This window comes from Tauraco erythrolophus, chromosome 6, assembly GCF_009769465.1.
Source record: "Tauraco erythrolophus isolate bTauEry1 chromosome 6, bTauEry1.pri, whole genome shotgun sequence".
Lineage (NCBI taxonomy): Eukaryota > Metazoa > Chordata > Aves > Musophagiformes > Musophagidae > Tauraco > Tauraco erythrolophus.
In genome coordinates, this window is record NC_141470.1 from 63,896,259 (window position 1) to 63,919,771 (window position 23,513).

Consider the following 23,513-nt stretch of genomic DNA (forward strand, 5'->3'; position numbering starts at 1 on the left):
CAGCTCATGCAGTGAGGGAGGGAGGGAGGAAGGAAGGAAGGAAGGAAGGAAGGAAGGGTTTGTGGGCTCACAGTTTATATCATTGTGGAAGGAGGATGAGCAATAGGGAGGCTGTTCTCCCAGCACCGGTGGAACTGCTCCTGGGAGCGTACTGTGAAAGGTTAGAGGAGCCAGGTTATGTCACCTTACTGATGTGGTGGTCCAGATCTTTCTGGACTGATGAGGGGAAGCTCAGGCTGTGATTTGTGCGCGGTGCTAGCAATGAGGAAATGTTCTGGAAAAGATACCCTCTTCCCCTCCATATTTCATCGTTTCATTGGTTGGGTTCAGCTGCATGCTTCATTTTTTTTTAAAAAACAATCGTTTCTTGAGACTCTTCATCTTACTTTGCTATGGGAATATTTCCAGGGCTGCAGAGCTCCTACTCATGGCACATGGGCAGCAGAGCCTGGCACACGCTTCACAACTGCTTGTTGCCACGAGAAATTGAATACGTGAACACGAAGTCCAAGAGGCAGCGCTGTGTGCCCTAGTACAGGGAAATTTGGGAACTGCAGCTATGAACTGGTGTACTTCCACACTTCATTAATAGCTCACTGTGCATCATGTTTTTTTGTGTTCAGGATGTATAAGGATTAAATGCCAAGCGCCAAAATGAGCGTGACTTCGTGGTTCTTGGTGAGCAGCACTGGCATTCGCCATCGGCTCCCTCGGGAGATGATATTTGTTGGCAGAGATGACTGTGAACTGATGCTCCAGGTAAGTGGCTTTTTTTTTTTTTGTTATTTCTTCTGAAGATGCAGTAGATGTGAATGTAACGCTGAGAATCTGTAGACGTGTTGCATACCTTTTCCAAATGACATCTTTTAAAGGAACTTCCTTTTTTATGTTGAGTCTGCAGTTCCCATGAAGATTTCATATGTTCGTGAAAGTGCAAATGAGGTTTCTTTGAAATTGCTATGTCATCAGATGGATAGGAGCTGTAGTGTTGGGAGATTAGTCAAATAGATAAACTATCTTGATGCTACTAGAAGTAGTAGGCAAATACATACCATTCTGTCCTGATCTGTGATTATGCTACTGTTCTTTGTAGCATTTGATACGTGCACTGTTCGCTAGTATGTGTGATTTGGACAGGGATAAGGTTTTTCGTTTGCCTGTTTTTTCCTTTAAATATGATTAAGTTGTCAGTATCTCTCACTTAGGGGTTTTTTAATTATGGTAGGAAATACTGATGTTTAGCAGAGAAACTGGCTGATTTCGTGGGATGAGTAAGGTGGTGACCTCTTCCCAAAGCAATTGTGTTACTTGGACTAACTTGCAGCTTCTGTTAGTGCTTCCCATACCAGCATGTGTCCCTGCTGAACCTAATCCAACGTGTCTGAAGTGTTGACTGTGGTCTGATGTTTGACAGCGTAATGTAATGGATGTCACTCTAAACAAACGGAGCTGGAATCTCACAAAGAGCTTTTGACAGGAGCAGTTCAGCTCAGGAATTTGCAGAAGCTCAGAATTAAATTAGTGTTTCTGCTAGACCCATGCCATAAGGACTGAAATGCCAAAAAAAATGGTAGATTGCACTTGCCAGCTCCCCCTTTGCCCCTTTACAGAGGTGGCAAATGTGCCTGTTGATGGCACAATTAGGAAGCTTCCGGCACAACAGAGACTCCCAATTTCCACTGCTAGCCTGGTCGCAGGTATGTCCTAAATGCTTTACTGATGATCTACCAAGCAGGCTGTATTTGTAGTTACTGCAGGAATTTTGTATGATATGTTAGCGGGAGGTCTGTTTAGGAGAGTAGAAGTTCTTCTCCGAGATGTACTTGGAAGGCAAGGTGTTGTCTAGCTGTAATAAAATGTTAGTGTCCACAAAAGGAGGGCTTGCAGTGTTTGTACTGCTCTGCTAGCTGGCAGTGAATGGCATGGCTGTGCTGCAGTGGTAGAGGCTGAAGCATGCTCCTGTTCTGACAGCAGATCGTTTGCTTGGGTTTTCCCGTGAATCACACTATCTTTTATTTCATGTTTCTGTGTGTCTGACTGGAGAGGCATGTAAAGGTGAGACATTAAAAGTGTCCTGATATTTTCTGTAAGTCTGCATTTAACTGCTCAGAAACCTGATGGCCATATTCTCTCTGAAGGGAGAAAACATACACAGTGGCCTTGGTTTCCAAAAACGGCCTGAGTTTTAGGGTGCCCATCTTAGTACCTTTTGAAGGTGTTTGAGGTTTTATTTCCTGTTAGAGTTTACCACTCTGAGAATCACATGTCTCAAGTTGTGCACCCTAAAATAAAAGTCCACAAATATCAGTCATGCTTAAAATGCATTGCTTGTTTCTCTGGCTATTTATGGGGTTAACTGGACAGTGTGGATTGTGAGCCACTCCATACCACATGGAGTATTTTGTGCTTCTCTGCAAGTCTGAGCTGGCTTGTCAGTGTTGCGTGTGGACTAGCAACCTTGTGATGCTCTACATTTGCCATGCTTTTTTCTACAAGGTGAATGAATTGAGGTTCCTAGAGGAGCCAGCAGTATCTGATAGAGTAAAGCGCGTATATTTGGGGGATCATAGGTGGTGGTGGTGGTGGTATTAAAGGAGTTTTTTGTTATTTCACCAGAATGAAGGCTTTGGATTGTCTGTAAAAGCCAGCTGCTTATGTTCAGGGGGTGAGTTACATGTGACCCTTTATAAACACATTAATTTACTATCTCCAGTAATAAGGCTTTTTCTAGGATCACATGTAAGGTCTTATTTTGAACAGCACAGCACATTATTTTCCTAGCAATTTGCTTGTAAAGATGTTTTCCAGAGCTACCTTGGACTCCAAATGAAACGATTGTAGTAAGACTCAGTGCAGAAGAGAGACTGTGAACAGAGACTTGATATCCAAGCGAAGTTGTGTGTGAGCAGATGGAGGATGAGATCTAAAAATAGACTTTTTCCTACTGTGACTGTCCGTGTCACAAAATCGTTGTGCAGGCTGGCACTATCGTTTATCTTGGGGAAAGCTTAAGAAGCAGGGCGGTTATCAGAGCAGATGGACAGAGCTCTTGTGACAGTGTTGGCACCTGTAGTATTTCTGTGGTACTGACCCTGAAGCTGTGTGATTCACTGCACGGTTAATTCGCCTATGTATTTCAAGATACTGGCATTTAATCCCTAACAGCGCACAACTGGGAGCAGACTGCAGTGTCTGGGGAATGGACTGGATGACCTGGTTGGTGTTTTCTCGTCTCTAAAACCGTTACTGCTTAGTGATTTCCATGTGATACAGTTTGTGATTCCCTGTTGAAACTGCACGTATGAGACGGCGTGCAAACATCTGACACAGAGATAACCCTTGTCCTGGAGATCTTGCCATCTCGCCTTTCTCATTTTACTGTTTTAGAAGGGTCTTGTCTTTTGATATTTTCTTAGAACATGTTGTCTCAAGGTATCAAATCCCTAAACAGCAAAATGGTGGCTTTGTCACCAAACAATCAAGCTTTAGTTTCGCCTGTGCTTACTTACTTCATACAGGTACTAGATTTGCTTTCTGGTTAACAAAGAGGTGAAGAAAACCAGAGTCTTTAAGCTTAAAATTAAGTAGGTTTGATAGTGGGGAAACATAATCTACCTTGAAATCTTCTATACCTATTAAGAGGATTAGAAATATCTTAAATGTTTTTGCTCATCAGTAGAGCTTCTAATACAAGTGAATGAGATTTACGTTGGGTTTGAATGTTAATGCATGGAAGAAAATGCCATGTAGTGTAGCTTGGCATGCACAGTGTTGTTACGCAGAGTCAAGGGCTTGGTTCTGCCCTTTTTCTGAAAAACAGGGCTTGATTTATTCAGCAGTCTCACTGGCTCACTTAAGGTAACAATCAGCAAACAGCAGGATGTGGAAATCTAAACGTTCACTAACTTGCACTAGCGTGTTTTTTTTTTTGTGAAGCTTGGTGGTGGTAGGAAGTCATCCTATGAAAACGTTTACTTTTTTTTTTTAGCTAAAAATAAAGAGTTTGTGGACCATCTTGAAAAAAGTAATTATCTCTCCCCTCCCCCCCCAGCTTTTTTCTTGGGAAATATAGTTGCCATTTTTATCAGCTTTGATCATTTGCTTAATGTGATTGGTATTTACTCAGAGGACAAACATTTTGCAAACTTGTAATTTTCACTCGACTATTAAAATCTTCCTCTCTGTCCCTAAACAAAGCTTCTTTTGCATTTTTGCTAAATGTAAACATTTAACAGAAGGGAAAGCAGAGTCATGATTTCCCTGTTTTGTTTGAGAGAGAGATGTTTATTGGAAAAATTGGGAAAGCAAAATGTTTAACCAGTGCTCCCTTGAGTATTTCCCTCTCTTTAGAGCAATGTTTTAGGCATGCTGTTGTCCTACGCTGGGTTAGGTTGTACACATGTGTGAGGTACAGCAGGAGGAGGTGTGGATGGCATGGTGCATTCTGCTTTCTACCTTTCTCCTGCGTTTGTTTTAAGACAGCGTGACACTGTTTTCAATTGCTTATAACTCTGCTAAACTTTAACTGTTTTGGATGAGAGTTTATTTTCCAGGTGTCTGTTTTAGGCACTGTGTTCTGGACATGATCAGATCCCTTGTTTGGTCTTCACTGTGAACAACTCTGAGAAAAATGCCGTTTTCTTCATGTAAACTATTTAAAAGTATGTTCAAGCTGTTCTTTGAAGTTCTGCCGTTGTAGAGCTGGGGGGTGATGCTTTTTAAGAGTGAATGCCTAGGTCAGAGGTGATTTCCCCCCAGTCAATAATCTAAATGTGTTTGACCAAGTTCCAAACCTTTGAAAAAAAATTAGAGTTTGTTTGTGGTCAGCAGGGACTTGTTTGATACTATTGTCTTAAGTCGTTTTTCATCTGGCGCTGAGGTGGGTGAGGGGACAGATTGGAGCACAGAACTGTTGCAGGTTGGGCAAAGAGGAACTAGGTGCAGGGATGCACAAGGCTGGGATTTAGATGTGAAGAGCAACTGCGCTAGATTAGATCAAGGTGCATCTGGCTCAGTATCCTGACTCAGACAGTGGTCAAAGCAGCTGTCGAGGAAAGTGCAAGGACAAGCCAAGAGCATAATGATACTTCCAGAGTACTTGCTCAACCTCTTGACCCGTGTTTCAGGAAGCCAGAGGCCAGATCTTTGCATTTAATTGTTGGATTTCTACTCTGCAAAGCCTCACCAGGAGATTAAAATTTGGCTGAGCAGGGTGGCATAACAAGGAGTCACTTGTCATTTGTGCAGAGTGAGAAGAGGAACAGCAGGACTTGGAAAAGTGGAAGGTGATGCACATCGGGCAGAAGTTGTTCAGTGTGCGGAAAGGGGGCACTGCTGGATGTGCCTGCTGAGCAGTGTCTCCCTTAGGCCTGAGATGGGCCCAAGGCTTGCTTTTATTCTGGTGTCAGCAGATAGCTGTGAAAGCTACTAGCCAAGCATCTGTCAGTGCTCCATATGGGACATCGCCTGCTGCTTATGGTATCAGTTAGTCCAAGTGCTGGGGGCTTGTGAGCTGAACATACAAGTTTGTTCTTCTGGTGAATCAGATAAATGGTTACTTGATAGTGTTTGAATAGGCATTTCCCTCTTTTTAGCTTGCTTTGGTAAAAAGCTAGGGAATTACAAGTGTTCTAGGCACCGAAGGAGCATTCTTATGGCTGCTAATTCGAGCGTTTGTAACTGCAGAGCAGTTACGACATGCCAGTGTGAAGATTGTCTGTGTAATCCTGCTTCTGCCCCTGTGTACATAGGCATGAAGATGCAATCTGTTATTGTGTCATTACTGGATATTTTCTCCCCACAGGGTCTGTTCTGCCTTTGGTACACAGGGTGCATGGCGCACTCCGCAAATAATACAGTGCGATGGTGGAACTCTGCGTGCGTGTAACATCTGGTCAAATTAAGGTTTCATTGACCTCGTGTATCCTGCCTTCCCCAGGCTGTAATTGATAATACGATGCCTCCTCCCGTGTAGTTTAGTAAGTGTATACATAAACAGTGCCAATAGGTGCGGTGTAGTTTGTCTACAGCATTATGCTGGGAGGAAGCAGATGGTGTGAACTTGGTAGATTATCTTTTTCCTGGTACTTCTAGGTGGATTCACTGCAGTGAATCCATCACTCAGGTATTTCCTGCTTTGGGAGCTCCCAGTAGAAGCCATGGGGAATCTCTGATGTCTTTTGTGTCCTGACCTTTTTCCTTGTGGAAGCATGGGGCTGGAGTGGGAAGCTGTAGTTGGGACAGGGTGGTGTCCTGCTCGTGCTTCAGTTATCCAGAGGGTGTAAACTGGCACCTAAGTTAGTCCCTGGGCGTTGGGAACTGCAGTGATCCTGAGAGTCAATCATTAGGTGTCACAAGGAAAGTAGGTGTCTTACAGGCAGAAAGGAGAGGATCTAGCCTTGGGAAGGCTGTGCTTTTTGACAGCGTTTCCAGGTGCCTGGGCAGCAACTGTGAGAGAAACGATGGGCGTTTCGTATTTCCAGGACTAGAGTTGTTTTTTTGGCTCTTCTCTCTTTCGTTGTTTTCTGTTTTCACATTGTTTTCTGCAGTTGATATGAGGGTTATGATGTCTCGTGAAACGTGGGTTGAGGAGGCTGGAGGCATGGCAGGATCAGCAAACCTGGGAGGGGAGTTCATTGCTGGAGGGAGGGTAGGGAGCGAGGTGATGGTAGCGCTGGAGGTGGTTATTAGGGGTGAGAGGGCTGCATGCAGCTGGCTGGAAGCCTGGCCTGCGGAGGGAGAGTTTGTTCCTCTCTGGAGCGGGCAGGGAAAAAGGGGACCATTTCCATGTCTGAGATCCTGATCCAGGCATTAGCTCGCAACTTGGCTGCGCTATAGAAACTCAGGCTCCTGTCCCACCTAAGATGATGCTTTTCCGTGTCTCCTGGGTGGCTGTGTAAAACGAAGGGAAAGCCAGTGCATCTGTGGGCAGCATGTTGTCTGCCTGCGATCAGGGATCTGACCCTGGGTCACCTGAACCGGTGTTCCACTTTCGGAAAGGGGAACCAGCAAGCAAAAACCCATTCTACTCCAAAATAACAGGTTGAGTTGTTATGGTAACTCTGCCAGGCTCCAAATCCCTTTGCCAAGCTGTGGGGATTACAGTTTCATTTTCCTGGGGGATTTCTCTCTTTTGTTCAGTGCCTTGTTTTTGCATGAATGCTCAGGCCCTGGTCCTGCCACAGATCCCTAAGCCCATCATCTTGGCTGCAGCAAAGCTGAAGGCAGGAGCCTCTGCGGCTTGAGAGCTGCAAAGTGAGTCCAGCCCCAGGATGAGGTGGCCACACTTGCTGAAGAAACATTTGTCTGCTTAGGCAGGGTCATTTAGGAACTGGCAGCATGTGCCCATGGGAGCAGTCAGGCTGCCTCTTGTTGGGATGTCTTAGTTGTAACTAGCCTGGGGCAGGATGGAGCATTCACTAACATTCTGGAAAAGTACCCAAGTGGCCTGTGTACACAACTCAGTGAAATGCATCGTGGTGAAACAGAGAGACCAGTGTTCATATCTGTCATTAATTTTTGTCTGGGGTTTACTTTTGAAGACTAAATATTCTATTTCAGGCCAGAAGGCAAGGGATTTTTTTTTTTTTTTTTTTTTAAAGTTGGCCTTGCCTATCTCCCTTCTAAAGTGGGACACTGGGAGAGGTTTGTATTTCCTTACTGGGACACTTGTGCAGAGCACAGTACTGGCAGAAATGTAACCTGTTCACCATGGAAAGTATTTGAGCAAATGTTTATTGTGTGCTGCCACCAGAATGCTGCAGTTATCTTGTGCCAGACATGCACAACAGACTGCAGTGAGGAACAGGGAAACTGTTCTCATTTGTTTATTTTCATCTCCGATACCACGATGCCTCGCGGCACTGGCAGGGCTGAGGTCCAAATCACAACCCCGAGCAGTAGGTTTTTGCCCATGGTAATTCTCCTGGGGAAGAAGCAGCATCTGTATCTACATAGACAGCTGAACTGCGTCTGCTCCCCGGCCCTGTGGGGAAATGCAGGCTGGCTGGCTGTGTTTCTCTTCCTGCCTTCCTAAGCAGGTCTTGTTTCCTTGTGGGTTTTGCTTGGCATCTCTGCAGATTGTGGTTTCATCCCGAGTGCCCTGTTCTGTGTATCAAACCCTTCGCCAGACACAAAGCTGTAGGGTATCTGCAGCACACGTAGCTAGTGTCGTGTGTACTTCCACAGAGACTCCTCCCTGCTTCTGAAGCTGTTTTTGCTGCTCCCCGTGCTAAGCAGGGGCTTTTGCTGGTTTGATGCATGCAGTTTTGAGAATCACCAGCGAGCTGTCTGGCTGCGTGTCCGATTGGAGACTGACGATGCAGATGTTGGTGCACTGGCAGACTCGGGTGCTGTTCCCATCTGTGATTTGGACTATCTGCTTAATATGGTCTTGGAAGAAAAAGGAGCTATAAAATGCCTCTGTCTTCAGATATATGCTGCATGTGTGGTTTTTCTACTAGGTATTTAAAACATGATGCATTGTAGGTAATATGATGGAGAGGCAGGACAGCCTTATAATAGGAAGTGATTTAAATGTCTGGAAATGCAATCCCTGGATGAGTTTAGAGTAGTAACAAATGAGAGTCCATGTTTTCCCTTCAGAGAAGTGTAAATGTTGTTAATCAGAAAAGCACACATTGTGTTTTCCTGAGAGTTGTTTTCACTCAATAACAGTCGGGTGTCGGGACATGGTGAGAACACTGCGTTCTTCCTTCATTCCCAGCCTCTCTGAGTGTAGTCTTATTCTTACCTGCAGATCACTAATGCTTAGGAGGAGACCTCCCTTCTCTGCCTTCTTTTCCCCTTCTTGACCTCATCCAAGGTGCTTCAGCTCTGGTTTTGCTGTTTGGGTCCAAGCAGAATCTCGGTGATCCTTGCCATAGCTGAGGAGTGCTGCTTACCCCTTGCAAGTGCTTTTCAGTGGAACAGATCAACTGCGAGGGTGTACCAGTTTTTTTCTGCTTTTGACATCTGGATATAGACACTTCATTTTTTTTTTTTCCACATTTTATTGGGAATTTACATTTTTTTTTCTGCTTGGATCCCTGTATCCCCTCCTGACAGATGGATCAGTCTTGCCTTTTGTTGTAGAGATTATGATTGATCGTAAGCAAGGCTCGGTATTTGGTGCAAGGGGTGCGTTTAAGCTAGGGAGTCCTCCTGTATCTGTGAGTCAGACAAGTTAATTGCAGCTTTCCAATTTACAGGTTGCCTAAAATCTTTCCAGTGGAGTTGCAGACCATTGGCAGCTCTGCACCCATGGGCTACTCTGTAATGTGGTGTTGTTGACTCAGACTTCTTAAATCAATTTCTGTGATTCAGTGGGTCATGCATAAGAAACCACTAGCCTGCTGGGCTGGAGTGACTTCAGCAGGACTGTTCTCGAGCTCTTGGCTGTTTCCAGTCTTTTCTTTGGAAGTGGGATTGAGGCAGTCTGCTCCTCTCTGAGAACAAAAGTGTGATCAGCCGCTGGATTGCTGCTGTCACTGCACGCAAGAGCAGTTTATGTTAAATTGACTGATGTTGAAATAAACCACACCTCACTTCTCAAGCAAGAGTGACCTTTGGCAAGTCTGCATCAAAATAAATAAGGTGTGATTTTAGTTGTTTTAAGTTGAGTTTCCTTGGAGATGGGCCCTTAGGAACTCCTGCTGTCAGTTGCTGTGATGTTTGCTGGTTTAACATAAATAAAACTAACAGAATTCCCCTCTTCTCCACAAAAGCATAAAATGTCAGAGAAGTGTGATCTGTGTAACAGTTTGCTGTGTTCCTGATGTGTTCTTTAAAGAGATGCTGAGAGGTAGTTTCAGGACTAGCCCATGGCAGGGGAGTTGGAACTAGATGATCTTTCAAGTCCCATCCAACCCAAACCATTCTATGATTCTATGCCTACAGGTCAAATTTTGCATACCATTTGACTCTGTCTTGAACACAGTTGAAACTTCCTTGGAAGATGGGAAGTTTTGGCACGAATTGATTCCTTTCTCTTCCTGCTTTTATGTAGGGGGAATATCATGCTGCAGGAATACATCTCTGCTCCCCTGTGATGACCCTTGTCTAGTTTGAGACCCCTGAGTGGCTGTAGTCAGCTGTTTTAAAACACAGCAGCCCAAAGGCTGTGCTGACTTACATCAGGGTTCAGATCCAGGGCAAATTGACTTTTCTGGGAGACAGCTGGTTCCCAGAAATAAACCTTTTTAAATGACCTGTGACTTAGTACCAGATAAAATCTACCTCAATTTTTTGTCTGGCTTAGCCTTTGGAGTAGAAGTCTGTCTTCCCTTGGAAGAGGGCTAAGAGGGGTTGTTCTGCCTTTAAATTCTGCCTTTAAATGAGTGTCCTGTGACATGCTGTAAAAAGCTAAAGCAACGCTTGGGAACAGTGATGTCCATGATTTTTGGGTAGCAGGGACCAGGGAAGATGTTGGCGTCTGCATCTGTGCTGTGCAGGCAGGACCCCTGTGTGCAGTCATCTTGGAGTCTAGCAGGGTGAAATGTAGTTATATAACTGCCTGTGGATGGGAAAAGGGGATTAATTCTCTCCATGCCATGTGCTGAGTCGTCTTCCCCCTCTGCTTGTGAATAAGCTGCCGTGAGCCCCTGTAAGAGCCCCAGTCCGGGGCAATGCCCACACTGCTCGATGGTTGTGGGAATGGACCTGAGTGGGCAGAGTGGTGGAAAGAGACTCTTCTTGCATGTTCCCAAAGGGTCTGAGGACCGTGTAGCAGGTCAGGTACAACCCCAGCTCATGTAGCATCAGATGCAGTGATACGTGAGGCTGTAGCTGGAGACGTTCCCAGGTGTTGAGGTGGAGGTCCTGTGCAGCATCCCTGGACCATCCTTACGTTAACGCTGCACATGACTTGCCACAGCTGCTTGGACAATTGCAATTTTTGCCGAGAGGTTGCATCTAACGTGAATAGTAACAGAAAGAAGCAGCAGCTTCACATTGCAAATGAGTAGGACCTGCAGTTTGAGGTGGGATCAGATGCCAAGTGTGGGGATGGCATGGGGATGAGAGGTTTGTGTATGCCCTGCCTGGGAGGGCGTTGCTGTGCGTTGCGTCCTGCGTTTAGGTCTCAGCATAGCAGGAGATGTGAGTGGGGTGCCCCTGACCACTTTGTCACTGCTGCCTGCCCCACCAGTTGTTGGTTGGTTTCTTTGGGGAGCGATTGCTGTCTGGGCAGCAAAGCATCGAGTGTTGCCTTGTTTTTCAACTGGGACTCGTGAGCTGACACTTAGTAAATTCGGCAGCGTGCGGATAACTGATTAGTGAGGCAACTGGAGGCTTGGAGTCACCTGCCACCTCTCCTCACTGCCTCTGCTTGTGGTGGCATGTTGTGAATGATGTGAGGGACATCACAAGGTTGGAGAGCAGGTCTTCTGGCCAAGTATGTTCTTGCTTTATATTGGTACTTCAGGGTTATTCTGGAGGACAGGTCTCCTCGGCTGACATATCCTTTGCAGGGGGAGAAGCTGCCATTTGGCCAGCTGTTGGGATATTACAGTGGTGCTTGACATTGGCAGGGGCAGAAGAAATTCCTGCAATGGTTGCAGTTGTCCAGAAAAACTCTGCATTTTCACCAAGGAATTCCCCTGAAACAATCTTTGCCTCTGCGTGCGTGCAAGGAAGTAGACAGTGACTTGCTGAGAGCAGGACTGTGTAAACCAGCGTGTTTAAACTTGGAAAGGGAGGGACTTTTCACCAAGAACTTGTTGGTTGATGCCCAGGAAGGGGAGGATTAGCTGACTTAGAGCCTGGCTTGTCTCCCTGCTCTAGTAGCACACGCTACCCACCCTGGCCTGAGATACCAGGGAGGGTCTCAGTGTCATGTGTACATACTGATGGAGTGACCAGTTCCAGTGACCAGTTGAGGTCAACTGCAGCAAGAATTCAAATTATGAGAGGCAGTAGCTCTAAATACAGACAGTCTGGTGTATTTACAGCTGTAACATGCCGTATTTCAAAATTATTCACAGATTTTGTTCTAACACTTCTTCCTCAGAAGTCTGACACTATTCCTGCTGAAGTGTCATACTCTATTTGAAGATAAGGTGTATTTGGTACTTGTGCATTGTGGCAAAACCAGTGGCACCAAATCACTGTCTAGTTCAGTGTTTTTCAAATCCAGCTTTAAATTTGTATTTTTTTAGAGTTGCTTTCTTTCTCATCCCAAATTTACTGGCCTCCCTTCAACTTGGAAAACTTCCTAGAATTTCAATCAACTCCGGGACATAATCCTGGGAACAGTATACATTGTTATGAATAATTTTGGTTGTAACTTGAGAAATTATTTTTTCTCTTTGAAAATAGGAAGAAATCATCCCAAATAGGAATGTCCCTAGTGATGAGGCCACTGGCTTCAGCTGGTGGAAAATAAAGCTTCAATAAATACTTCACACTGGCTGAGATCCTGTCCCCAGGCATTCAGTTGACTGGTTTTGTTTTCAGTGTGTATTGATATTATTGAAATTATGGTGCAGTCTCGACAGTCTTCAGTGATTTCCCCCCTCCTCTCTCTGTGCAAATAATGTATTGTCTTCAGTGAGCTGTTTAAACAACCATGGAAGCGTTTACTGTTTATCCTTTGATTATTTATAGTAGTAAATAATATTTAATCCTGTCTGCTTTTTGCCTCTCTCTCTCCCCCTACCCCATATCAAGTTAGTTAAATGTCTAAATGTTGCTTTGATTAACAGCATCTCTCATGCCTGACCGGTCTCCATTCGTTGTGCTTTCATTCCCAGTCCCGCAGTGTCGATAAGCAGCACGCTGTAATCAACTATGACAAGGAGAAGGATGAGCACTGGGTGAAGGATCTCGGGAGCTTAAACGGCGTAAGTAGCAAACCTCCCGGCCAATGGAGGCAGACGCGCGGCGTGCTGAGTCTGCAAGCGCTTGTGCGCTCACTTAATTCTACTGAGAGACCCTTTTGGTCACTGCAGCTGTTGGTGTGAGTTAAGCTAAACATATATAATTATTTGCAAGGCCTGAGATGGAAGTCATGTAGCATCTCATCTTAGAAAAGGAAAGCTTCCGTGAATGTTGTATTTCGTTTTCCCTTTCTTCTGGTGTCCTTGCAAAATGCTTCAGGACTCATAAAATCATAGAACCTCTTGCAAAAGAGGAGAAAGTAAATTCCAGCCTTGTTTTGAGGATGTTAACGTTAAACTGGTGAAGATTCTGGAGCAGCTGTTCAGCATGAGCAGGGTGACCTTTTGGCAATTCACTTGTCAGTGCATGCAGTGATTTATGGGATGATGAGACATTTAATTACTTTGGGGAGAAACTATTTAAAACCACCTCTTTTTTTATGATAAAAATTGCTCTTTGCCTGCCTTGAGCCTGGCTTGTGTGAAGACCAAGGGATAATGTGAGCCCAGAACAGGGAGCTGAGCCTGCCTGAATCTTAAACCGTTGCTCTGGTCCTGATTGACACAGTGGTGGTTAGGCAGCTTGGTGAGGGCTTTGTCTGCCCACCTGGATTCTGTGAATTTTAAATGCAGTATCGTAGTTAAAACTGTCCTAATGTCATGGCATGCCTCTTTTTTGGCTGTTTCTTCATACCAGCAGAGCTATTCCCTCTGCTGGAGCAGGTCTAAGCTAGATTCACATAATTGTTTTCCCAGTAGGGGTTTTACTGCAGTCATTGTTTGGGACTTAGAACAGAAGCCCTCCACCATCACAACCACAAAACCGCAAGATGAACCCAGAAACTTGTACAAAAACAATGGCTAAAGCGGACCTCAACTGTTCTGCCTCTTCTGGCATCTGAAAACAGCAAGAATGACTGTTAATCCTTCTCAGCCTAATAGTTGAAGGCACAGAGCCCTGCTGAAATGGGAATATTTCCAGTAACTGGTCTGGGCTCTAGCTGGATCCCTGATTCAAAACCTGTGGTGTTGAACTCATGGTGACAAAATAGCAGCTGAAGATTCTGCTTGCAAGAGAGGGAAGGCTTGAACCACTAACTCCCTTCTATCTTCACATGCTAAAGCATATGGATTTATAACATTTTAATGATAGACTTGTGCTTAGAGGGACGGTGGAGTAAAAGGAGTTGTAGCAGTGCCTGTCCTCTGCAGCCGGTCGAACACGCTTCTATTGGAGAAGACTGTTGTGGCCAAACTGAATTTATTTTGCATGAAAGAAACATAGGTCCATATTTGAAAATTTTCATAAAAACTTGTTTTGTCCCCTAAATCACTAAAGAAATCGCTTTTGAGGACCTTTATTTTAGTTCCATTTTCAGAATTTGCTTTTATTTTGTATTTACTTTATGGCTTGTCAGCACTGCCTGAATAGTCTGGTTCATATTAATTGTCAAAATTGTTTGTATTGTTTTTATTACAGTGTCAGCTGATTCTGCAGTCTCTGTTAAGGGGTCTTTTGATTTTGAAGGTAGCGTTTCTATCTGCAATAAGCAGTTTCCTTGGTTATTTACTTGAAGTAACCATGGATGAATAGGTGACAACATCAAAATGAGTCTTCTTGCAGACCTTCGTTTTGTAGAAAATTCAGCAAGTAATTATTCCTGTTGCAGATCTGACTGTTGTGGGATTTTTAAATATTAAAAAGTCATGCAAATAGGAATTCCATGCCTTTTAACCAGCTTCACTGGTTTTATTCTGAAATTATAGGCTTGTTCCTCGGCTCTTCTGTAAATTGCCAGGAAGCTGAGGGCTGTTGTCTGCTGAAGTTCTAGCTTCCTACTCTAGCATTTATTTTTCCCCTGTGGTTAACGCTTGGTCTTATCATGCATGCTTGGCTTGGCCGAAGTGAGAAGGCAGAAGGAAAGACTGTGCCTCAGTGGTGAAAGCATGTAAATTCATTTTATAGCATAACTTTGATTCATCAGAGCGTAGCTGCATTTGTATTCAGGCTACAAAGACCCAGCAGTGGTTTCCTCGTCTGTAAAGCTGGGTGAACCTTGCAGTTCCTTGCAAAACCTTGCAAGATAGGGTAACTCGTGGTGTCTGTGACTGCCCCAGGTGCAGTTAAGTGCCCAGTCCCTATCAGCACACTGGTGCTTCTTCAACTGATTCCCAATTTATTTTTATTTGACTGTTGTGGGTTAGGCCGCTCTGCCAACCAAACCCTACACAGTCGCTCACTCACCCTCCCCCACCCCCAGGGATGAGGGACAGAATCAAAGAAGAAAAAGAAAAGACCCATGGGTTGAGATAAGAACAATTTACTACTACCGCTACCAATACGTATATGTACGGATATGTACAAGGATAAATGTATACAAATGAGTGATGTACGGTGTAATTGCTCACCACCGCTTGACCGAGGTCCGTCTCTTCCCAAAGCTGCAATCCTAAAACAGATAAATCCCGATACTGCAATCCCATGAACGGGAGGCTCGAAATAGAGAGCAAGAGAGAGAGAGAAAGCACTCTGAGAGTTTCTGGCCCAGGTTATTAAAAAAGTACATGGGTTTATTTGTGAAAGGTGTCCATGATTTGTTTCTCCTTGTTCTGCAAGATCGTTCCTTGGGGAGTCTCCTCAGAAAGCAGTCATTGGAGACATCTGTGATGTTTGTTCACAGCTGTGAAGTACATTTCTTGCACCTTTATAAGGATGACTTAGTTTCTTTGGGCCTCAAGTAATTGCCTGGAGCGTAAGAAAAACGAGTACACGAATCTTTTGCGTGAGGGTCCTGTTGTGCTGATATATGGTGTCTTGGACAATGTAGCCTCAGGCGTCATGGTGATGCCACTGCAAGTGCTTGTTTTCCTGTGCTTGTTCATTTCCCCCTTCCTCTGTGATAGTCTTTGCTTGTTAAATTATCAGGCCTTGGGGCTGGCACCAGTCTTGTTTGACATCCAGTGGAAAGCTGATTCCCAGATCAGGAATTAGAGTATGAGTTGCACCATTTGCTGCACTTGCTGGTTGTGAAGGTGGAGGAGAACTGAGAACATCTGAAGTTCCTAACTTCAGGCACCTCATTTGCGTGTTTGAGTTGGGGACTAAAATTTCATTAGCAGTTGGTGGAAAAATAAATCTCCTTAGAGATCCCTTCAGAGCACCTTGCTTTGAAGCAGAATTGGGGTACTCTAACTTGCCCATGGGAGCTGCTTGGTGGTGTCGATTTTTCAAGGGAGCTTAGCTCCTCTCCTGGCTGACTTTGTGCTAGTGCACCCCACATGTGTGCATTGCCTTTGGCAGATGGGCATGGGTGCCCTCCAGGACCCCCATCCATCTGAGATGTGTCACCTTGATACCCTGTCCTAGTTTTAGCTGGGACAGAGTTGGTTTTTTTAACAGCCAGAAGAGCTCCGTGTTTTGGTTTTACTCAGAGGCTCACTTTGAGAAGAATGTTGATAGCAAGCTGATGTTTGTGGTTGGAAGTGAAACTCCAAGGACTTTTCAGTGTGCGGAGTACAGAAACACGACGGGATAAGGGGGGAGCATAGCTGGGACAAGGGGGACACGATTCCCCTTGTCATTTGTGGTGGAACTTAAGATTGAGGGCCAAACTGGCCAATTAGTATTCCATATCATGCAGCGTCATGCCCAGTATAAAAGTGAGGGGCAGCCGGGAAGAAGGGCTTTTGCGCTTTGGCTCTTTTGCGCTTTGGCTTTTGCGCTTGCTGCGCTTTCGCTCTGTTGCTTTTCCTTCCTTCTCTCTCTCTCTCTCTCTCTCTCTCTCTGCCCTCTCTATTTTGGGGCCTCACGTTCGTCCGGGATTGCAGCTTCGGGACGAGCCGGGCTTCGCATACGAGGGGGTGGTGAGCACATACACTGTATTAAATCATCTGTATTAAATCATTGTTATCTCAACCCACGGGTTTCACGTTTCTTCTTTAATTCTCTCCCTCATTCCTGGGGGTGGGGAGGGGAGTGACCAGCCGTGTGTGAGGGGTGGTTTACAACCTAACCCACGACATACCCTCAGTCAAAAACATTCTTGTGCTTCTTTCCCGCAGACGTTCATCAATGATGTGAGGATTCCTGACCAGAAGTACATCACCCTAAAACTGAATGATGTCATTCGCTTCGGCTATGATATCCTTCTCGTCTGAAGAGGGAGTGGGATGCAGTCTTTGATGGGGTTTTGTGCTGTTTGCCTCATGGAGAGTTAACAGTGCGAATTGTGGCTAAGGGTGTTGTTGTGCCTCCTAGAGCCTTTGGATGGCTCATAAGCTTTTGATTCTCCACCGTGGACCTGATTTGGGGTGTATTAATTATGATGCCTGCTGCTTTCGATGGTCTTTGAACCAGGCCCTGCACTGGCAGTAGTGACTGTGGAGGTAGCGACTGTGGAGATGACTTTTCAGACTTTTTCTAAGGAAGAGTTGGGTTTTTTCTTTTTATTTGGGTGGCAACTGTAGCTGGTATCAGCTCCGGAGCAAACATATTTCATATGCTTTTGTTTGAACTGACATCCTCCTATTTTTTTTTCATCCAACTTGTGTGTTTTTGTTAATCATCTCACCCAGATGCTTGCCTTCAGACAATTTGCAGGTCTTCATCCCTACACGTTTAGCTTTGGGGCTTGTGGTCAGGCCCCTGAGTCTGTATCGACTGAAGTTTGCTTGTGCAAATTGCTCCTGCCACAAAATGCAAGAGTAAATCTCTCTTTAGCAATAGCAAATTTCACCTCTATCAAGGGAGGCTAGGCTGCAGTTACTGCTTTGTTTACAGAGTCACAAATGCTGCTAGTGTCTGCTAAAACACCTTTGCCTTCATCTCTTTCTTTTTGTCCTGATGTGATATGTATGACTGGCTATAAGAATAGATATTGGAATGCCTTTCTGAGCCTACAGAGCAACAGTGGTAAGTAAGGCTCTTATTGATGCTTTTTCATGCTTTTTTTTTACTTTTTTTCAGTTGCTTCTGTCTGCCAAACTTTACCCACTCAGGCTGAATTTAGAAGTAGCAAACATCTTCTCTAAGCTTCTTTTTTCTTTTGTGGGGAAATTTCAGTTAAAACAGTCCAGACGTTTCTGAGAATAGAGGCAGAGACTAAGTTTTACCATTGCAGGGGAAGGAAGTGTTTGGCTGGAAAACTCTTGTACATCCTAGACCCCAAGGCCTCTTGTGCCTTTTGTTGTCCTCATAATAATCAGTTTGTGCTTGACCATGCTGTAGCCCTTGAAATACTCCAAACCTTGCAGGAGCCCAGAGAGCTGAAGCAGCAAGAGGAGGCTGAGCCTCCCTGGTCTTCCAGGGTTCTGGGAACCTTGGCTTTAGGCAGCGACTGTGCAGGAGCACTCACTCTTGCAACAGGGATGCTTAAACTGGTGCATGTGTAATCCTGGATCTGCTGGAGAAGAGGGTTTTCTAGACCTTGTGTAAGATCATACTTTTGGTCTTAAGTCTCACTCTGCCTCTTGCCGTTTTAGAAATAAATCCTTTCTTCACAGTGGTTTTTTTTTTTTTAAAGAGAGGTGGTTGCTGAATCTTAAAAAAAAAAAAAAAAAAAAATCAGTATTTGAACAAGGTGCAGTTGGTGAGGGTTCAGACATACATGGGGAGGGGGAAATACAGAGTAGCCCCCTACTGAGTGCTGCCTGATAAAGGAGCACTGTCATCTGGGATCATGTCATTAAAGGTGGCAACTCAGTGCACACGTGATGAAGCCTGTTACAGTCCCATAGGTAACCTCAGTTCTAGCTCTTCTTGAGTTTGCAGTTCTCCAAGTGTTTTTTTCATGTAGCTGGTCATGTCTCTTCTGGTCTCTAGGTGTTGAGGAAACTTTTAGAAGATTTGCTGTGAACTCCAGCCTAGCGAAGGCATAAGCCAGTGCCTGGAGTGTGGATAGGTTTTAATGGCTGTGATACAGGTTTAAACTTTTTATAGAAAGCAATTCAGAGCACTAAGCCTGAGTTGAAGTGTTTAGTCCTGCAGCCCTTAAATGGATATTCATGCAAAATGAACGATTGCATTTATGAATTGTAGAATTTACTGCCCTCAACAGGAGAACTGTGAAGAATGTAGGTTTGAGAGTCGTCTTTTTACTCCAGCATAGTTGCTGATGCAGTTACAATCTCTTCCTCTCCTTTGCTGCTTCAGTGCCACTCTCTAGCAGTGCTTTCTGTGCACACCACGTTCAGCTCCATGTGGATGGCAGCATCTCCTGAGGTCTTCGAGTCAGCTGTGCACTGTACATGAGGGTGTTTGTCTCTTCCATTTACAGTTTCACTTACAGACTGCGCAGTTTCCCTGCTATGCCAGTATCACTTGGTTTATTTTTAGTCTAACATTTTCCATCTTTCCTTTTCCTCCCCTTTCCTCCGTGCTGTGCTGATTGGGTTGTTCATGTTGACATTGCCAGATGCTTTTTTTTTTTTTTCCACAGTGTTGCTGAGGATTATTGCTTAGGCTCAGCCATGTTGAACTCCTCCCTTCCTAAGAGGTCACGGCAGCTCATGACCTGATTTACTTTTCATCCAGGAAACTGCAGTGGCTGAAAGGCCTTGTCAGGACAGGAGAACACCGTAGTCCCAGGCATCCCTGCAGGGAGCTGAACTCTTCTGTTCCCTTGTCCAAAGCATCCAAGACTGGCCCATCTTGGCCAGGATACCACGGGAGAAGTGGTCTGCCTGGTGCTACCAGCTGTGGAGAGGAGTGAAGTGTGAGTTGAGTCAGGGCTCTGATTGCTCCGAGTCCTGCACAGAGCTGTTAGCACTAGCCCAAGCTTCTGCTGCCCTGCTTCCCTTCTGTGCTACCCAGGTCTGGCCAGCAGATGTGATTCCGTGCTCTGTTGCAGAACATGCATGACAAAGACCATGGTGGGATGCAGTGCAGGCTGTGTATTACAAGCTTCTCTTGTTTTATGATCTTGTTTTCATCTGTGACTAAATGCTACGCTTCTCAGTCCATCCACTTCCTCTGCAATTTCCTTAATGAGTTCCGTACATTCAAACATGTATGTCCTGGAGCAAATTCAACACAAAGTCCCAGAAGAAGCATTAAAGGTAAGCATGTCTGGATGCAGGTGCCTCTTTTTTTTTAATTTTTTCTTTTAAGTGCTCTAGTAATGGTCAAGAAGCCTGAAATATTAAAATACTCTTGACAGTGAAACATTCCACAACATGAGGCTCTCCTTGGATTGGGACTTAACAAAACCTTCCTTTGAGGAGAGATATGTTTCCCGGTTATCTTGGCTCTGATCTCTCTTATCCCTGTGCTAACATGTAGATGAAGTTATTTATGATTTCATGACTGCCAACAAAAAAGGTTACTAAAGCAGTAGTGTATTAAAGAACAGTCAGCAAATTAGCTTGTGGGTGAAGCACAGCAGAACTTGTTCCCTCCCAGAAGTGGAGCACAGATGCCTTTCTATGAGCATGGTGACTTAGGCCAGCTCCATCATGCTTCCTCCAGCAGGCTAAAGTTGCCTGATTTATTCCTGTATATCATCTTTTTTTTGCCTTCAAGCTCCCCATTTTGCTTACTGAGCAGTCCTCTTATGAGTGGATGTTTTTTTAAACAAAAATTTCAGTAGTAGGTACGAAATATTAAAGCATCCTCTCATCTAAGGCAGAAAAGCAACCCCCTCTAGGCAGGAAAGCTGTCATGTTTAGATGAGGGATTGGGCCATCAGTGCCAAGCATCACCTCTTGGCTAGCAGATATTGTCATCTTAGCCCTGGTTCCATGTTTAGGACTTGGAGAGGGTTGGAAATCTAACAGCTAGAATTGGGCGAATAATTCATTGAACTTACTTGGGAGAAATCTGGATGGGTACACCTTTTTATTAATTTACTTGTGATAAACCCAGTTTTAAATAGCTCATTTACTGTGTTAATGTGGAGCCTGTTCTAAGGCAGAATCACTTTCCTAGCTGGTGAGAGGTTTGGAGGGAAAGAATTAAAATGTATTTTAATTGCCTTTGCTGAAAAAGAGAGATAATGCAAATGAGTGCCCTGAAAGAATTTATAACGTTGCTTAAGAACAAAGGGATTTCAGGATTTGAATCCTGAATGGAAAATGGGCTAAGTTCTGATTCTTAGTTTACTCTCTGAAGGGTTTCCTAATGAGCTGTTTTGCAGAGCTAAGTCACAGTGACCTCATGGACTAGAATTGGCAATGTCTTCCAAGTAGGGTATTTGAGAGCTGGCATTTCTGCGGTCTCCAACCTTTACTCAGGTGTCCCTTTTATTACAGAACATAGCCACAGTGTTTGCCTTTGCGGGGAAGGGTGGTTTATCTTTTCCATAAGCTGGCACACAATCGCAGGGACACTCTGCAACTGTTGCTTGTGTCTCTGCAGCATGAGAAGTACACCAGCCAACTTCAGATGAATTACAAAGGCACAGCAATGAAGAAGGCGGAGCAGCCCATGGAGCACGGAGTCTACACTGAGTCCCCACAGGCAAAGCTGGAGAAAGGAGAGAGGAAAGCAATTACAGGTACTTGCTCAGGATCCAGTTAATCAAGATTCAGAACAAAGTGCAGCTTGAGCCCTGTGCTGGGTCACAATCAAGTATGGTGTCGTGTCGTGGGTTGCATCTAGAAGCAGTTCTACAAGGGTCATCTTTCTAAACCTCTTGAGTATTCCAGACTCTCAGTTTTTGGAGATTCAGCCTTCAAAAAAACCTCAGTTGGCATGATGACTCACGCATGCCTTGTCGCTGTGTGTGTGCTGGAGAACCTGTGGGCCAAGCAGGTTTGGTAAGTTCTTTGGCACCTGTCTGGTCTATTTTTAATTTCCTAATTGTGAGCTGGTGTTTGAACAGAGTCGATGACTCAGAGCAGAAAATGTATGGCTGCTGTGGCGTGGTGCAGGCAGGCAAAGAAGCAACGAGCCATTTCTTTCAAGAAAGCCCTGTATGTATGGTCTTAACTGGCTGTATTTCCTAATGCGCCAATGTGTGGGATTGAAACTGCTGAACTGGGAGACTTTTGCTTCAGGTTCGCTGTTCCCTAGCTGCAAACCTTTTCTATTTGAAAAGTTCCTCTGTTCTCCATTTCTTTACCCACCCCTGCCTTCCTTTAAAGACCCTTTGTCAAACTTGCTTCCTCCCTGTTCCCCATCATGGTGGGTCGACACGTCCCAGCAGTCTTGTCTCACCCATCTCACCCAACTTCCTACCTCCTGTACGTACTGCCCTGGCAGGTGTCTCCCCTGTTCTGCTTAGGTATCTGTTGGTGGCCTTGTAGAGCTTGATGGTGAATGGGAGGAACAATATGGTTTTAAAGTATCCCAGTGACAGATGACTGCCAGAGGTGGCAGCAGGATGGCAGAGTGAGTGGAAAGTGTTAGGGTTAGCAGAGAGACTGCCCACTGGGTCTGTTGGAGGAAGGAGCAGGGAAGTGAATGGAGGGAAGAGGATGAAGTAAGAGTGAGACAGCACCTTAGGTGAGGTGACTTAGATACAGCAGCTTTCTAGAAATGTATACGACTTTGGGTAAATCCATTAAGGGTTCCTGATAACGAATTGGAGTGAGTTGGCTGACCTTAATCTCCTAGGTATTGTCTTTATGAAAATCCCTCTAAGCTGACACAGTACTAAACCAGCATAATTTTTCTCCTTGGTCTCGTTGTTGCCTCCAACTGCGTGGAAGCACACACACACACACACCCTTTGCCCACACCCTTTGCCTCACTCCCATTTTCCACTCCTTAAACCTTTCTTTGTGTTCCTTTAGCTGTGTCTGTGTGTTGCCCTCCCCCATGGATGTGGCCTTTGCGATGTTGCCTCACAGACATGCGGTTAAAGGGATGAAGTTGGTGGTGATTAACCACGACATCGTGGAGGGTGAGAAGAGGTGAACCTCACTGCAGGGAAAGCTCTCCAGCTGACTTTCAAGGGGCATGGAGTTCTTGAAAAGCCTTAACAGTAACTGGTCCAGTTTGCTGGTAATTGGAACCAGTTTGTGTTTGCTGCCTGGTTGCACAAACATTCTCATTTTTATTGCCACCTTCCAAAGCACACACTGGTTGGTTTTAACCTACATAGCGTAAGCGATGGATGTTTGGAACACCTTCAAAATCAGGACGTGACTCTTCAGCAGGGTGACCCATCTCTCTAGCGTGCGGTTCACAGACCTGCGTTGCGTTTCTGTCATCGTCAGTGGGCACAGACCGTAGGTCTAAGGCAGAAGGGGCTGTGAGAACTTAGTGTGGGCCAGTGCTGACGTGTGTCACGTGCAATGGTACTGATGGACAGATGCGAAAAAAAAATCTGTGAAGTGCTGCTAATGCCACTGAAAGATGGAGGAATTCAGGACTTCTTGTTGGAAGTATTTTGCTGGATTGGACAGAAGCCTTTAAATCGGCGCCTCACTCCCCAAGAAGCATCTCTGTCATGTGAGCAGAATGATCAGCGGGTCCCTTTTTCATCTGTGATGTGACTAATTCACCTTGTCTTCAGCTGCACACATGCACAGTTTCTCCTTGGTTGCTCGGAGGAGTGGCAGCAATTTAAAATGATTAGTGGAAAGAAGAATGTAGTATTCGTACGGGGAGTGGGCTTTCGGAGTGGCATCAGAAAGAGGCTTTGGAAAAAGAGCTGTTTTGCTAAGCCGGTAGGTATTTAGGAATTTGCATTGACT

At 44.9% G+C, this 23,513-nt stretch overlaps 1 protein-coding gene across 1 annotated transcript in view; it reads left to right on the top strand.

Annotated features, from left to right (window-relative positions):
* The first annotated feature begins 654 nt into the window (after window positions 1-654).
* Window positions 655-23,513, top strand: part of CEP170B (centrosomal protein 170B) — a 55,513-nt gene continuing 32,654 nt past the window's right edge. Inside the window, 5 exon segments of the mRNA XM_086613731.1 lie at window positions 655-759; window positions 12,750-12,839; window positions 16,938-17,016; window positions 19,873-19,931; window positions 21,229-21,367. Coding sequence (XP_086469857.1) covers window positions 655-759; window positions 12,750-12,839; window positions 16,938-17,016; window positions 19,873-19,931; window positions 21,229-21,367 — 472 coding nt within the window.